Raw genomic sequence first — 16,609 nt, forward strand, 5'->3', positions numbered from 1 at the left:
TTAATTCATACATCTTTTATTCTTCTTTTTGGCAAACATCAGATAATATGAGCAAAACTATATTGCTCACTATAGTTACATACATTCTTTTTTGCTTTATATAAGTTTGTAAACATATGTAAGTGGATAAAATTCTTGGCTAAAGACATATTCCAAAACTCTGACATATACTTTTCTGAATTAAGAGAAAAGAGAGCTTATGAAACTTCCATTAGACCATAATCATACAGCAAACTAAATTAGTATATACTGTTTTTAAATTAACATCTGCCATTGTTTAAAGACTTCAGTTTTTGGTTACAGCTAAAATGATTTTTATTTGAAGTTTTATGGAAGAACAGAAGCTGACCACACAAATCTTACTCATAACAATATCTGCCCATTTAAAAATAAAAAATAATAAAAATAAACCTATAATCAAGAAGGTTCCATTCATCTTATTAAGAAAAAATAATTACCAAGAAGTTATTTTAAATATAGATGGCATCTGTACTAACTAGGTTTATGATACTTTTTTATTACTTCTTAATGCTTATCTTTTGATTTTAAAGTAACAGATCATTTCATAAAAAAAGGTCAGCCATTTACCATTTTATAATTTAATTCTTTTATAATTTCAGACCCCAAAAATTTCAGATCAAGGATTACAAAACAGTCAGCCTTCAGAATATACTTTGTTAGGCAAACAGAACAGTTTTTCATCATTTGAGCTAGAACACCTTCGTGTAGTACTTGCTATAGCTGACCACAGTCCCTACCAGCTTCCCACACTGTCATCAGGTGGGCATGTGAGACTAACAACTGGTTTTAATATCATAAAACCCAATATTTACTTACAAAAATTAGTTGCGCTCATGGAGCAAAAATTGAATTATAAATTTGATGCTGAATCTTAGTATTTACTCCTAATTTGGGAAAAACAGATGAAACCAAAAGTTTCATTTTCATTAATACTTAGTTACATAACAAATTATCAGCGAGACATGTTTCTACATACAGATACTATCTTCTTAGAATAGTGTTAAGAATAATCTGAAATCTGAGCCAGATAAATCATTCATATCAGAAAGTATTGTATACTGATTTTACTATTCAGTCTTAGCTCCCAAACAGTGGCTTTCAACTTGATCCCTACATGTAACATAAACATTCTCACGTATCTGAAATAAATGTAGGCTAACTAACTTTCTTCTAATCCTGGAGAATGAAACAAAAACAGAGGTCTGGTAAGACAAATTGAAAGTGAGGAGAATTTGAAGTAAAGTTGGCCTTGGACCCTTTTACATTGCTACTCCTTCAGTGTGTACAAGTTAAAAAAAAAAAAAAAAAAAATGAGAGGCCACAAACTATTTCTGAGTGGAAAAGACCACAAGGAAAGCAAAGCAGCTAAGTGGTGACGAGGAAAACATAACGAAGAATATAAAAATTTGCAGTTTTGAATATGATCAAGAAATGATGGTACTAGAGCTTCTGGCTGGTTCACTTGATAGAGCAGGCAACTCTTTATTTATTGTGGGGTCATGTGTTCAAGTCCCCATGTTGGGTGGAGACATTACTTAAAAAATAAAAAAAATAGAATAAAAAAATAAAAGACACTAAAAAACTGTAAGAAAACATGATGGTACTTCTTTAGAGGTCTGATCTGATAGGAACACCTATTTACCTTTAAATTTCTCATTTCTTACACTTAACTGATTCCCATGTGAATAAATATTTTAAAATTTTTAGTTATTAAAGCAAGCTTTTTAGCTGCACTTTGATGGGGTTATATAAAAAGCTTCATAGTATTAATTCCATCAAATACTAGGGTTACTGAAATCAGATGCATTTATAAGCATTAATTAGATTTGCTGTCACCTTTACCACATTTTTGCAATGACCAAGTCATTTCATTTCTTCAAGAAAGTTACATTAAAATGGTTACTGAAAGCTTTTAGTAATAAGGAGAAAAATCAAATTTATTTCAACGCATAACAGAATGTTCAAGACCCTATATTAGTAAAAATATCAGCAAATAGGTACTATCTTGGTCTGTAAATGATGTATTCCACAACGATTCACAAGTGTTTTTAAATACCACAGAGGGAACACTGGTTAAAGTTTATCTCTGGCATACTTTAAAAAAAAATCTGTTAGTAGCTTTGCCATAAAACTGATTTAAGGTAGTTGTGTTTTTCAGTAATGTCAGAACAATCCAGCACTTGTAAGAAGACTCAGATCGGCACACTGTACTAAAACATAATTGTGTAACATTTTGTAAACTAGCTGCAATTTTCAGGAGCTGTGTTCACCAACTGTGTAACAGAATTGTAATGTTCTCCTAAGCCGTATGCATGTCTCATATATCTGAAATGAGAAAAGGAGAAATGAGTAGTTTAGACGAAAGTAATTCATTGTATATAAATGTTTATTATGTATATAAAACCAAACACTCAATGAATCACTCCACAGGGGTATCATTCAAAGACTTCATTGACATATTACTTAAAAGTTCAAACCCATTTGAAAAGCTTCAGCAGTCAGTAAAATCTGGTTCAATAACTCTGTCTGCTGAGTTTAAATCAGGGAAAACACAATCATTAGGGGGCAAAGGAAAATTACTGAGATGCTGAGTACTCAATAACCTTAAATTTTTACCTAAATCTAAGCCATTAATGATTACCTTGGTAGTTTGGCTAATAAACACTAAAGCCAACAGCAAACTCTCCATGCTGTGTTTCAGAAAAGAATTCTCAATCATGTAAAATACTTTGACAATACGAAGAAAATCTCTCTAAGGAATAACCAATTAGGCAACATGAATATATTTCCGCTTTTGTTCTTGTTGAAACTTAGCATTATTAATGTCACACTAAGACAGTATGAAAACTAATCCTAAAATCTGTAATCTTTAGAAATGATTTTATTCTTAACTCATACACAAGAATAAACCACTAGAAGTTTAAACAATTATCTAAATCACATACTGACTGACAATGCTTTCTAATTTTATAATTGCCTTTAACATAAAATAAGCGTAATTAATGCAACCGAAGACATATTTTTTCTAATTAATCAACATATACAACCTAACATCTTTGAATAATTCTTTTTGTCTTAACTATGAAAAATGTAACAGTAGAAATTTCCAGGTACTTACACAAGTATTAATGGGTTTTTTTGATATTCTTCACCAACTACAATAGGAGGAGAATCTGCCTGTATTATCTCTATTGGTGTTTGTAAAATATGAGACAAGGCTCTTAGCTATAGGAAAGAAAATGTATTAGTAAGGAAAATAAAAAGGTAAATCTTACTCAAGTCATAAACTACTGAGTATGCATGAATAGGGCAACCATCATCCAACAGAGATCTACTCTGTTCCTCACTATACACCAAGAGCCTGCTTGCCACATAGTAGACATTTAATACAATTTGTTGAAAAAAACAAATGTAATACTTATTAAATCAAACGCAGAAATTTCAAGCCCTGGCTACACAACAGCTTTTTAGAAATAGCAATACCATAGTTAATGAAGTAAAGGTTCATTATACTAGTCCCTCTACTTTTGAATACTGCTTGAAAATTGCCAGTTTTTAAAAATACTATCACTCAGGCACCAGATCAAATCAATTACAATTTGGGAGGGGCTGGGAGAAGGAGAGAAAGAACAGGAAATATTAGGAGGTTTATTCTTTTAAAAGCTTTCAGATGATTCTAATGTACTAGTGCTGAAAACCACTGTTCCATAATATTCAAGGCATGAGTAGGTAAGTTATGTATGTGAATTGTACTATCCTTTCATGGATTTTCCACATGATTAATACACAATGTTAATTTCATACCATACATTATAAAAATAGAGTTTAAAGGCAGATGAATAATAGTTAATAATAAATATTGGTAGTAACACTGTTTAGACCTACTATGACCAGGAACACTAAGCATTTTATGTATATTAACTCATTCAATCCTGAAAATAATCCTATGGGATAGGTAAAGACCTAGAATCTAAAGCGAGTGGTCAAGATGCCTGCCCAAAGTCAAGCGTATAGAAATAAAGTGACCTGCAACTGAACTGAGAAGTCTGACTCTGGAGCCCAAGTTCATAAATTAATCATTCAACAGTCCTCAATCTTAGTGCCCTCACATCTATGTATTTGCCCAATTATAAGAACATTTTGTCTGGAACATGGTCCTTTTAGGATGTTTTAAAAGAAGGTTAAGAAATTTCAAATATATGGAAATTCTGTACTGCACAGTAGCAAACTTAATCCCACACTCTACCTCATAAAATGTTCCTTTGAGGTATTTTTTTTCTTATACCTGAAATTACATTTTTAAAAGCCAGCACAGAATGGAGAGTGTGAAGCAAGCTCTGGAAATCTTAACATCCCTTCGAAGTCTTTAAAAATCATATAAAGAATTTCTCTTGAATAATTTAAATTTACCCCATTGTAAAAACAGCAATTCCTATGTCAAATGAATTCACAGACCAAAAATTTATGAGTAAATGTCCTTCAAAAGATGTTGTAAAGTTTTTTTTCTCTCTTTAAAAAGACTTGCTTAGGTCTATAGTTCTATTAATTTGTGCTCCTCAAGAAAGTTCAAGCACCTTTACTCCTAATGTAGTCACAAAGCTACTATGACAATTTCCTGAGTTTCAGAGACCCAGGAGAGGCATACAAAACGAATGGACACAGTTCCCTCTGGTGGCTCAGAAGAGGTACAAATATAGACTTACTGAGAAAAAGACGTTAAAGAAGCATTCACGTCATTTCTCCAAAAAGTATAGTTCTTGAATCTATAGAACTAGTTCAAGATCTATAGATCTTGAAATACTCAGATCCACAAACCATTCAAGGTGACTAATTACCACTACACAATATTAATTCTGCTAGATTCATCCATCTGGCACGTTAGCTTACAAAGTTCTATGCATACACTACTTGTCTTATTTAATGTCCACAAATGACCTACCAAGTACACACAGGGGTTTTATTATCCCTATTCAATTAGGACACTCGAGCTCGGGAAACATGGCGGACGCCCCGCAGGTCACAAAACTGAAGGGTAGAAGGAAAGCCAGGACCCAAACCTAGGACTTTCTCTCCTATCCCCTGACTTTTGAATACCCCAGGCTGCCTTATCACCACTTGGAACTATTAGATGTTTATTCTGTTTTAATAAAACAAAGTTAAAGTAAGATAAAGCTTTAAAAAAATCCTGATGAACTCCCTACAAGTGGCTGAACATACTGTCTTCCTACATGTGAATTTTGATGCATCAGATACTGCTCTGAAGTCAGTATCAACTGGAATTCCAATTATAATGTACTGTGGCAGGATCTGACCCATAATTTCACATAAAAATACGGTTTTCTCTTTATAATAGTGATTTTCATCAGCTGAGCCACTAGGCTAAATCTTACTATACTTGAATAAAATCGTCACTTTCATAAGTCCAGAAAATCAAATATATTGCCAGGAGCAGCATCACAAATGGAAACACCCAAGAGTAACATTAGCCTTACCAACCCACAAATCAATCACTGGGCTATTTAAAATGAAATAGTGCTTTACTTCCCAAAGATACATACTTAACGGCCTAAGAATGTTAACTCCCCATTTCAATGCTTCATGAGTAGAGAAACGGCAAATACGTAACAAAAAGGGATACTCAAAGAGAAAGTGGGACCATCTGAAAAATACATCTGATATGGGATTTAGAAATAATTTAACAATCCACAAATACTATGAATAATTACAAACTTACCTCAAGCTGACCTCCCCATGCAGCTGTGTTGACGATATCATCACAGTACTTCCTAAACTCTTCTGTAGAAAAAATGAGAATATAGCACTTAATAATTTTCGTAACTCATGTTACCAGATCCCTTTTATAGCTCCCACAATTCCTGATCATTACTCAAGTTGTAAACCTACTCCTTTCTCTACCTGCACTCTCTAGAATTTAATCCAATTCCCAGATCCAAACTTAACTCGCTCCAACTTTCCACCACCACTCCATCTGAGAGGAAAGCAATTCATTTCTGTTTCTCTCCCTCACGCTGAGGCCTAGGGACCTTAATTACATAGCAAGCCTATTCTTCTCTCTTTAGCTAAGCAACCCTCAAAACTGCCACCATACTCAATATTTTGACATGTATTTTAAAATCCAAACCTGCATCTGAAAAAATACACTGAACTAAAACACTGCAGCCTTAAATTGGGTCCACTGTAAGACCCCACAAGAGATGTGAGAAGAGGGGCACCTGGGTGGCTCAGTCGGTTAAGCATCCAACTTTGGCTTAGGTCATGAGCTCACGGTCTGTGAGTTTGAGCCTTGCATCAGCCTCAGTGCTGACAGCTCAGAGCTCAGAGCCTGCTTCAGATTTTGTGTCTCCCTCTCTCTCTCTGCCTTTCCCCAGCTCGCACTCTGTCTCTCTCTCTCAAAAATAAACATTAAAAAAAAAAAAAAAGATGTGAAAAGAGAATCAGGGTAAAACTAGAAAGGAGGTGAAACTCCTTTGCCAGAAGTAGCATCAAACAGTGCCTCTATTTGTTATTTTTAAAGCATTTACCTTATTTGCTTCAGTATCAGTTCTAGCCAAAGAAAAGACTTCCTGGACTAGTCATGAGAGTAGGACCTAAGTGCAGTTTAATGGCACATCTTGAGCATACACACCTTATACAGAAAATTAAAAATGGGAAACTAATACCCTTCCTGTTTAGAGGAAAGGAAAAAAAATATGGACATGTACAGAAAAGTATGTCCTGTGTGTTTGCCTCATTCACTGCTATATTCCCAGCGCTCAGGATCCTAGAAGTGCCTAGAAGAGTCCCTGGCACATAGTGGCTTTCGATAAATATTGACTAAATGAATAAGAAATTAAGTCTTTTGTCTTTTTTTTAAATTCAGCATGCTGAGTTGCCAACTCTTTTCCACTGCCCTGCAACTAGCAGAGTCAGGGACTCCATTAAAGCAAAGTCAACCTTAACCATCCCTTCTCCTACCCCTCCTGGTCATTTGACTTGCCAATGGATACTGCCACACCTGCAATCTTCTCTTAAGGACGAACTTTCCTCTATTATATCTCTGACTCTCCCCAACACTCTTTCAGATTTTCACCTGCTCTCTCCTTTACTGGCTAGTTTTTCTTTTTTCTTTCTTTTTTTTTTTTTTTTTTACCTCCCCATAAATATTCTATCTTAATTGTCAAAGGTATTAGAGAGAATAATAAGGCAGGTTATTAACTCATTTGTTTTTGGTTTTGCAGAGTCAAATTTTGCCTAAGTATTGTGGCTTATTGAAAGTAAAATTGAATTTCCCAAAGTATAGGATAAAAGGATTTGGTTTTCTGATCATTCTCTGCTTATGGTCTTTGGACCCTATACTTCCACAGACTAGTCAAAGCATACCTCCCTCTATGCCTACTTTGTGACATGTGAACTCAGAAACATAATTTTCTCAGTAATAATAATGAATCCTATTCCACTTTTGCCTTAAACAATATACTAGTATCTATTATAATATAAAAAACAATTCTGCCTAAATTTTGAGACTTTTTCCTCCATAAGAACTATAATAGGTTTTTCTTCTCCTCAATGCCAGGAATCACTTTATTTAACAGCAGCAACAAGACATAGTAAAGAAAAATAAATTACCTAGAGTATACATATCTCCCGTATTAGGGTTTGTTAAAAATGGCAGAAAGTCTTCCACATGGCCTTTTATATATTCAGCAGTTTGACTTCTCAAGGCAGCCACAGTCAAAGGGCATTTCTGTTCTTTGAGTTGATCTTCAATGGCTCTATACATACAGTGGCCATCAGATGGAATCTGTTTAATTTCCAACTGTCTTGCTGCCAATATTTGAGCAAGTTTTTCACTTTCTAAGTGTCTGGCTCCAGATAAGTTCTCAATTTCAGCTTCAGCTATCCTTTCTTCCCGCTCCTTTTCCAATGCAGCTTTTTTGTCCTAGGAGGAGAATATAGGAAAGTTAATTCACAATAATGAGGACTATTTTACATTTATTAAGGGGATAGAAATGTAAGACCCTCAAGACTTTTGCCATTTTTGTCCCTTCTCCCACAAGCATTATCATATTGATGATCTCATCACTTGTAGAATTTTCTATACTGGGAACTCCTTTAAGGGCAACTATCTTTCTCATCTGCATGTACCCAGCACCGAGCTCTATACCAGGACAGAAAAAAAAAAAAAAAAAAAAGCCTTCAAATTTTTCTTTAAAGTCTACTTAAAAACTACATGAGGGGTGCCTGGGTAGCTCAGTCGGTTAAGCATCTGACTTTGGCTCAGGTCATGATCTCACGGTTCATGAGTTCAAGCTCCGCATCGGGCTCTGTGCTGACAGCTCAGAGCCTGAAGCCTGTTTAGGATTCTGTGTCTCCCTCTCTCTCTGCCCCTCCCCCACTTGCACTCTGTCTCTGTCTCTCTCTTTCAAAAATAAATGAACATTAAAAAAAAATTTTTTTTAAATACGTTTCTAAAAGCTTTAGTTACTGATTTCAAAGTACTGCCTTAATACTATGTTGTGCTAGGCCTTAAAGCAACATCATTATCATACTTATGCCAAGCTAATCCAAGCTTTTTAACTTATCACTCCACTACTGAGGCATTAGCATGCTAAATCACCTGTGCAGTATTAATATGCCAAAGACTTTAGAAGGGTAGGGGAATTCTATTTATCTAGCCTAAAGAAAAAAACGGTGCATGTGTACATACACACACACACACACACACACACACATACACTTAACTGAAACAACAGATAAAAACATTCTTATAAAAAATTAAAGTATCATGATAGACAAAAGTTCCTCTAATGACCAATGCCAATTTCAGTGCCTGCTGTAGAAGTCAGGTGTGTATCTTTCTAGATTTGTTTCCTAAGCGCTTTAACAAATATTGATGTACTCAAAGTATAGAAAAAATACTTTAACAAAAATGGTATCACATTATATTCTGCAACTTGCTTTCCTTATTCAAATGTCAGAAGAGTTCTTCCCATGGCAACATATGCAAGGATTAGGTATGGGTGGGGCATGAGATCTATGACATGAAGGATGGATGAGAAGTAGAGTGGGAAGGCTGGGGGGAAAGAAAGAAATCCTGACAGTTGGACTAGCAAGGATCAAAGCCAGAAAGCACTGTTTCATAGCTGAACACAGTTCATATAGCTAGGGTACCACAGAAACATGTCAAGAGCTGAGGCTGGGGGCAGAAAAGATATGTATATAGCTAATATATACTAAATCTACACATACATAGTTAAAAATTAGAAAAATATACACAAAATATTCATAGTGCTTTTCTCTGGATGGTACAATTACAAAATAATTTGTTTGCCCCCCCATGCCCATTCCCCATCTACCTCCCCTCTAGCAACCATCAGTTTGTTCTCTGTATTTAAGAGTCTCATTTTTGTTTACAAAATAAGTTTTGTTTTGTGTGTGTGCGCACATGCATGCTTTTCTGCATCTAATTCTCTACCATGAATACGTTTCATTTATATGCTGGTCATGACTGCTTTTCAATTTAAGAGAATAAAAATCAAGAAAAAGTAAGAAAAGGTAAAGACTGTCATGTCCCTAGCTCTCATTCCTCCTTAGGGCAGAAAAATTAATGGAAAGGCAAATTTCAATGTAACTTACTGTCACACATTTGAACTACTTGCCTGGTAGGTGCCATACTAGAACCTAAAGTGATTTGTAAGTTACCTGAATCAAAAGCAGTATTATCTTCCTAATGAAATATACACCTGTTTAAGTTTATTCCACCCAAATCCAACCATGCCAGGAATAACATGAACAAATTTATTTCACTGCATACCTACAACTGTGCATCACAGCGGCATAAAAATCTTAAAACACAAGATGGCACTGTTACTTTATGAAAGTCTAAAAAACATTTTCAGAGGGGAGAGGGAGGATAAGCACCTTGGATATCATCTAATCCAAAACCCCTCATTTTCCTCTGAGGAAACAGCACGCAGAAAGATTTCCAAAGGCCATACAGCTGGTTTAGAAGCAGAGTGGGACCAAGGACAACACAGAGCGCTCCTTCTATCCAGGCACCTAAATCAGAATAAAAGTTGGAGCAGATGGGAGCTGGAGTTAATGATGTTATGTACTAGTTACTGGAAGAGTGGAATTTTATACTAAACCGTTTAAGCTTCTAAAATCTAATCCAAGCATTTCACTTTTGTCCTCAAGCTCCACTTTAATGTTACACAGTAACTATGTTTCCTTTCCAGGGCACAAGGTGGGAAATTCACTGGATTCTTTTCCCAGCCACTAATAGTTTCCCGGTGGCACTAGGCACTGTGGTTTCTACAGCCCAAGTGCTGGAGACAGAATGGCAACAATTAAGCCTAATAAAAGCATGTATGTAAGATGAAAACAGCACTTAACTTCATAAATATATTGTCAGTAAAACTAGAGCCCTGTCAAAGAAGTCACGCAGCAAAATCAACTCTGAAGAGGAATCTTAAGAGCTGGGTACCAGTCCTGGGTTGGTATCAAACTTTCAGTATGCCATTGACAATTTTGAAAAATGAAGAAATTGAACTAGAACTCATTCTGGCTCTCAAATTTCCTATTTTTGGAACCCAGTTCTCCTGAGTTCTACTTAGGGCTCTTTCCAGCATACCAAAGAGCTTCTTCCATTCAAGTCTGCTGAATTAAATAAAATACTCCCCTTTTTTTTCTCAATTAAAAATAAGAGATTTGTTCTACAATACTCCAATAATAAATATTTATAAATTTTTGTCATGTTTTTCTAAAAGAGAGTTGTATCTCTCCCAAAGACAAACACCATTCTTTTTATTCCTTGGTGCCTTTGTCTAAAAAAAAAAAAAAAAGTTCAAGTTTCATTTTCTTATATAAACTTTTAAGTGTTTTCAGTTCCAGAATCTTATTAATACTATTAATATAACAAAGCAATAAAAAAAACTTTGGGAATTACTTCTAGGATGTTTTCTCTGCCAAGTATTTAAGCAGCTGACTACAAAAGATACTAAATTTTTTGAGGGTATAGTTGAAAAGGTATGCATTTTAGCTATGCATTATTTTAGGAGAAAAGTAACAAAATGTTTGAGAAAAGGGAGTTTAATTTTTTGTTTTGGTCCAGCTGGGGTCCACCTGGGGTCCAGCTGGGGATGAATAAGATTAGATACAGACAGGAAGGAGTTGGGGCCTATGTTTTCCAAAATTAAATAGGCTACTCCAAGATGTATCAATTACTAAGTAGAGGCAATTCCAATAAATATTTTGTTATGCTACTGCCAAGCAAAAACTCTGCCCTTTGCTTTTGATCTATAGCAGCTAGATGATAACTATAAGGCTATCACAAAGAGAACATGTATCTTAAGTAGGGAGTTAAAACAGATAACCTCCAAGATACCATAAAATCTAAGTTTCATGATTCTGTGAAATTCACAATCATCATATTTACTCAAGAATACAATCTTATATAAGCATGAAAATGTTTGACAATTTGCAACTTAATCAACTTTCAAACAACAAAAAACAAGCTACTGGTCTTGGGTTGAATTTGTAAGAGGCACGCTACGCAGGACTGAACACAGTAAACATGCTATCATTTGCTGACCTGCTAGTTCTCCAGGCACTGTGTTAGGGCTTTGGCAACAGTACATTACTTAATACTTACAATAACTCTACAAAGCAGGTATTATTTCACCCATTTTATACATATGAAACTGAGGTTTAAAAAGGTTGAGAATCTTACCCAAAGTCACAACAGTAAGTAGGATTAAAACCTTCATAAGTCTGATACCAAATACCATGCCCAATTAAACTGTGTACTACTAAATTATAAAACGCTTAAATAACTTAAATATAAAACGCTTAAGTATAAAATACTTAAAAATAAGTATTTAAATCCTATAAGACATCAAGTGTTAGTAAAACAATATTAGAGTTAAACAGACTGTTTTTAAAACCCCTTTTTCTTTTCCCAGGTGAACAGCCCTTACTTATCTAATCTCAGTCCCATAGTTTTGATTTCATGAACTCACTACTTCCAACAAATCAGTTTCCTTATAGCTCTCACCATGATGCAGAATTATTTCATGCCCACATGCATGCTATTTATCGTACTTCAAATATCCTCTTTAAATAACTATTTTCTTAAAATTCTAACTCATTTAACACTTGTCACAATGAACTTTTCCTTCTCTGAATTCCCACTGCAGCTAACCATTACATAGGTACCCGCATAAACCTCAGAATTTTGTACACCTGTGTATCTTGCTTAATTTCTAGATTCAAATCCTTGTTTCACCACTTAATACCATAGTTTTTAACCAAAATTGTGCATCAGAACCATCTGGGCCCACACTGTGTAGATTCTAAATTATTAAGTCTGGGATAATGTATTTGTAAAAAATATTCTTTGCACACTCCCCTTCTATGCCCACTCTCTTATGAGAACTAGAAACGGAACATGTTATTTTATACTGGTTAGGCCTATTTTCTTAAAATGAGATTAACAATCTACTTCACAGGATTATAATCAGGAATAAATGAGATTTCATATAATCTATAATAAGCCTAGCATTGTACCTAGCAAACAGCAAATGCCTAATAAATGTTAGCTCAGGTCCTTTGACAAGGAACTCCACCATTTTTTTTTCCTACTCCCTTCCTACACAACACCTAAGAGAGTAATAAGCATACAGCACTAACTTAAGTACTTGGTGACATGACATTCATACCCGTCTCTTTTGTGCTTTTGATATCCGAGGTGGCTGATTCTCAAGAACCAAGTTTGAAATGTTAACAGCAACAGAATCTATCTGAAGGAAACAAAAAGCATTAAAGAATTAATGAAAAATACTTTTAATTTATCAAAGTATTAGACTATTAAATTATTGAAAAAAAATCACAAATGCATGTAATCCCACAACTCAAATTTGAATAATACTACTAGATACGTTATTACAAGACATGGTTGTGTCTCCTTTCTCTATTTTTAAGGGAGAATTCGTCCGATTCCCAAAAGGTTTTCTTACAGCTCTCCAAAGATAATGCTCATCCCTGCAGGCTTTTCCTTCTTGCTTCCAATTCCTACTCCATTAACCCAAATACTTTCTGTATGGGCCAACTCATTCAGCAGTCCACCCTTCCCTTCTCTAAGTGTTGACAGTACCTATAGGATACATAAGGTCCTGCACTGGCTCAGTTCACTACTGCCTTCACAAGCTCAAATGTGGCAGGAAAGGCCATTCTCCATCTTAATTAGCCAGAACCTGATGAACCCTGCTTCTTGACCGTAGTAACATATTGAGCTTTCTCTATCCTTTCCCATTTACAAACTGATAACTATAGGCAGAAAAGGTATTGTTCAGATAGCACAACCAATCTTAATTATCAAATGGCTATCATGTGTTTGCTAAAGAAGATGCTAGACTTTTAACGATCAGGATTAGTAGCTAGCATTTTATTATTGCAACTATAGCTTAAACCAGTTTTTAGTAGGATACATACATAATGCATATAGAGACCTCTAGTAACAATAGAGCCAGCACTCTTCAAGGCTATGCCCAAATTATCAAAATATCAAAACCAAATTAAGATTTCAAATAATAGTTACATCAACTTTAATAAAATGAATATTGTTATATTTTTCAGAGGAATCTGCTAAAATCTACAAACTGCCATGCTGACAATAGGCAAGAAACAGAAAAGCATCTGGAAAGCAATGACCTAAGAATTCATATAGCATTCGGAAAGAAAACAAGCTTAAGTCAATGAAAAAGACAATAGGTCAAAGTAAAATGGGAGCTTGTATTTTAACAAACAACATGTAGCTTAAGAATCAAACATTTTTTAAATAAAAAAAGTTGAAAAAAAAAATTTAAAAAAAAAAAGGGGGCGCCTGGGTGGCGCAGTCGGTTAAGCGTCCGACTTCAGCCAGGTCACGATCTCGCGGTCCGTGAGTTCGAGCCCCGCGTCAGGCTCTGGGCTGATGGCTCGGAGCCTGGTGCCTGTTTCCGATTCTGTGTCTCCCTCTCTCTCTGCCCCTCCCCCGTTCATGCTCTGTCTCTCTCTCTGTCCCAAAAATAAATTTAAAAAGTTGAAAAAAAAAAAAAATTTAGAATCAAACATTTTTGTCCTTGGACACCTAGGAAAGCTCAAAATTGCAAATGAGAAGATAATTGGAATACCATGATTGTGACAGCACAAACACCTGGGCATCATACTAGGTTACTTGGGAATAAAATATGCTAAGACACAGAGGCGCCTGGGTGGTTCAGTTGGTTGAGTGTCCGACTTCGGCTCAGGTCATGGTCTCATGGTCTGTGGGTTCGAGCCCAGCGTCCGGCTCTGTGCTGATAGCTCAGAGCCTGGAGCCTGCTTCGGATCCTGTGTCTCCCTCTCTCTCTGCCCCTCCCCCACTCTCACTATGTCTCACTGTCTCTCAAAAATAAATATAAAAAAAATGTTTTATTAAAATAGGTTAAGGCACAGAAGGCCAGGATCTTGATGACTAGCTAACAGGGCTAAAGAAAATGAGACTATGTTTAATATAATGACCACTGTTAATCAGTACAGACAAGTTGTTTTCCCTGTCAAGAACAGACCAAAAATAAACTTAATAAAACCACATTACGGTAGATAAAACTTTGCACAGACATAACAACATTCTAACTATCGAAAATGGAATAATGTTATGGAGGCTGTGATCCTTGGTATCCAAACTCATGCAATAAACTACCACACCATACAAAGTTGTAACAGAATTCAATATTCACATCTTGGGAGTAAGACCATCCTGATTTTGAATTCTAGCTTTGGTACTTAATAGCTGTTCAGAAGGAAGTTCTTAATCTCTCTGAGTCTATTTCCCTCTTGAAAAATGAGATTCTTTACATTCACCTCATGGATAATATCTTAGTATGTTACTATAAAAATTACATGAGATAATGCAAATATGTTGAAGTGCTTGGCACACAATACCTATTAGCCACAATGATAAGTATTAGTTAAAATGACAGTATGCTCCAATTTATCCAAGAAACGTAAATTTTCACTCATTACAACTTGTTCATAAAGCACTTTATAATCTAAAAATGATTTCATATTTGCTGTCCCATTTGATTCTTACAGAATCTCGTGCTTAAGCAGCAGAAGTATTTATAACACATTATATGTGGAGAAGTTTATGCTCAGGAAGTTTAAGTAACTTTACCAAGGTTACAATACTATTTAATGGCAATTCTGGGAGTAGAAGTCCTAACTTCCATTTGGCGAAGGTTCCTCTAGTCCACTTTATCAATCTGTTCATCTGTGGGGCAAGTAAATAGTTGACGCGTACTTTTTTTGCTGACCTCCCTTACAAAAACACATTACCATGTAAACCTGGTCACAGAAATATTAATGAATGGTGACGCATGATTGTGACTTCCGTTCCCTCTAACTGTACGATGTCATATAGTCAATAGCTTAATATTAGAGATGGGCAGTGGCTTTCAAATGCTGTAGGCAAAGGGAAACATTACTTTACATACTTTACTTTCCTTAGAAGTCAGCCTCAGTTGCTCCAGTTCTTCTTTATGTTTCTGTTCCATTTCTGCTTCCAACTTAGCAACATCTTCGGTGAGTTGCTTCCTCCTCTTTTTGTCATTCTTGGGAACCGCATTCTTCATACCCTGAATTTTGGCTGAAAAGCCACCAAAATCATGAAGTCACCAATTCAGGATTGAGAGGAAATGAGAAATGGGGACAATAAGGGGAGAAAGGTGGAAACAAATAATGATAGAAGAGTAATTGCGTTATTAGACATTTACAGATAAGAGCTCAGATGGAGACAAAAAGAAAATCCTCAAAACTGTACGTTTGTTTAGTGTGATAGGAAAAGGAAAAAGAAAAATGACTCAAGTTTTAAATCTTTTAACTATCCCTTTTGAGTCCTCAAAATTGAGGTGAGGTATTTTAAGACGCATCCATTAGATCCAAGTGTCGGTAACAGGTTCAGGAACGGGAAAGGGAGACAGGGGAGGGGGCGGTACAGTCTGGGCCCAACATCACGGCTTGGAGGTATTCTCAGACACCAGCACCCAGGCGGTGGCATGGGGAAGCGGAGACGTGGCGGATCTAAGAAAAGGAAGCTTCTGAAGATCTGGCGGATTAAGGGACCACCGGGATAGGGGATTAGGAGGGAAGAGGATACTAGCTACTTTGGGAAAGTCTAGGAGGAGCCAGATCAGAAGCCTCTCAAGATTCCACAGAACCGACCCGCCACGCGCCCTTTCCTGGGTCCGGGACACTTCCCACCCCCTGGTCACCTTGCAGCTCCTTCTTCTCTTTGCGATGCCTTCTCACTAGCTGCTCCTCCTCAGCAAGCTCTTCCGCCAAGATTGCCTCCATGACGACCAGGTAGCCCAGCACACGCGCTGGTAGCTGCACCACGAGCTCACAGGCACCTTCCACCCCTCACCCTCACCCGGGGTGCCATTGGTCGCGGCTGGGACCCAGTCCCGCCTTCGAGGCGGTACCGGATCTAAGCAGAGTCATTGGGCCGAAGAGAAAGGAGATGCGATAGACGCATGCGCACTCCCGTGACTCTGGTCTATGGAGGCGA

General features: G+C 36.2%; 1 protein-coding gene across 2 annotated transcripts; it reads right to left on the reverse strand.

The window, feature by feature from the left end:
- Positions 1-16,608, reverse strand: OTUD6B (OTU deubiquitinase 6B). Of its 2 annotated transcripts, XM_049633596.1 has the most exons (7): positions 16,314-16,608; positions 15,537-15,688; positions 12,741-12,821; positions 7,648-7,960; positions 5,756-5,817; positions 3,140-3,246; positions 1-2,346 (listed from the first exon to the last, which is right to left on the reverse strand). In XM_049633596.1, the coding sequence occupies exons 1-7, from the start codon at positions 16,393-16,395 to the stop codon at positions 2,262-2,264; spliced, it is 882 nt and encodes a 293-aa protein (XP_049489553.1). In that variant the 5' UTR covers positions 16,396-16,608; the 3' UTR covers positions 1-2,261. The 2 variants fall into 2 exon arrangements, with proteins under 2 accessions (XP_049489553.1, XP_049489554.1); XM_049633597.1 differs by lacking the exons at positions 15,537-15,688; positions 16,314-16,608 and adding an exon at positions 9,943-10,080 and having other exon boundaries at positions 12,741-13,849.
- Between the last annotated feature and the right edge of the window lies 1 nt (position 16,609).

This window comes from Panthera uncia, chromosome F2 (assembly GCF_023721935.1).
Source record: "Panthera uncia isolate 11264 chromosome F2, Puncia_PCG_1.0, whole genome shotgun sequence".
Lineage (NCBI taxonomy): Eukaryota > Metazoa > Chordata > Mammalia > Carnivora > Felidae > Panthera > Panthera uncia.

Excerpts from the sequence above, each read along its gene's own strand:
- OTUD6B (XM_049633596.1), bottom strand. The coding sequence starts at position 16,395 with ATGGAGGCAATCTTGGCGGAAGAGCTTGCTGAGGAGGAGCAGCTAGTG. Across the intron at positions 7,961-12,740 it reads CAAAAGCACAAAAGAGACGG|GACAAAAAAGCTGCATTGGA; the intron begins GTATGAATGTCA and ends TTCTCCTCCTAG. Across the intron at positions 2,347-3,139 it reads AAAAACCCATTAATACTTGT|ATATATGAGACATGCATACG; the intron begins GTAAGTACCTGG and ends TTCTCATTTCAG.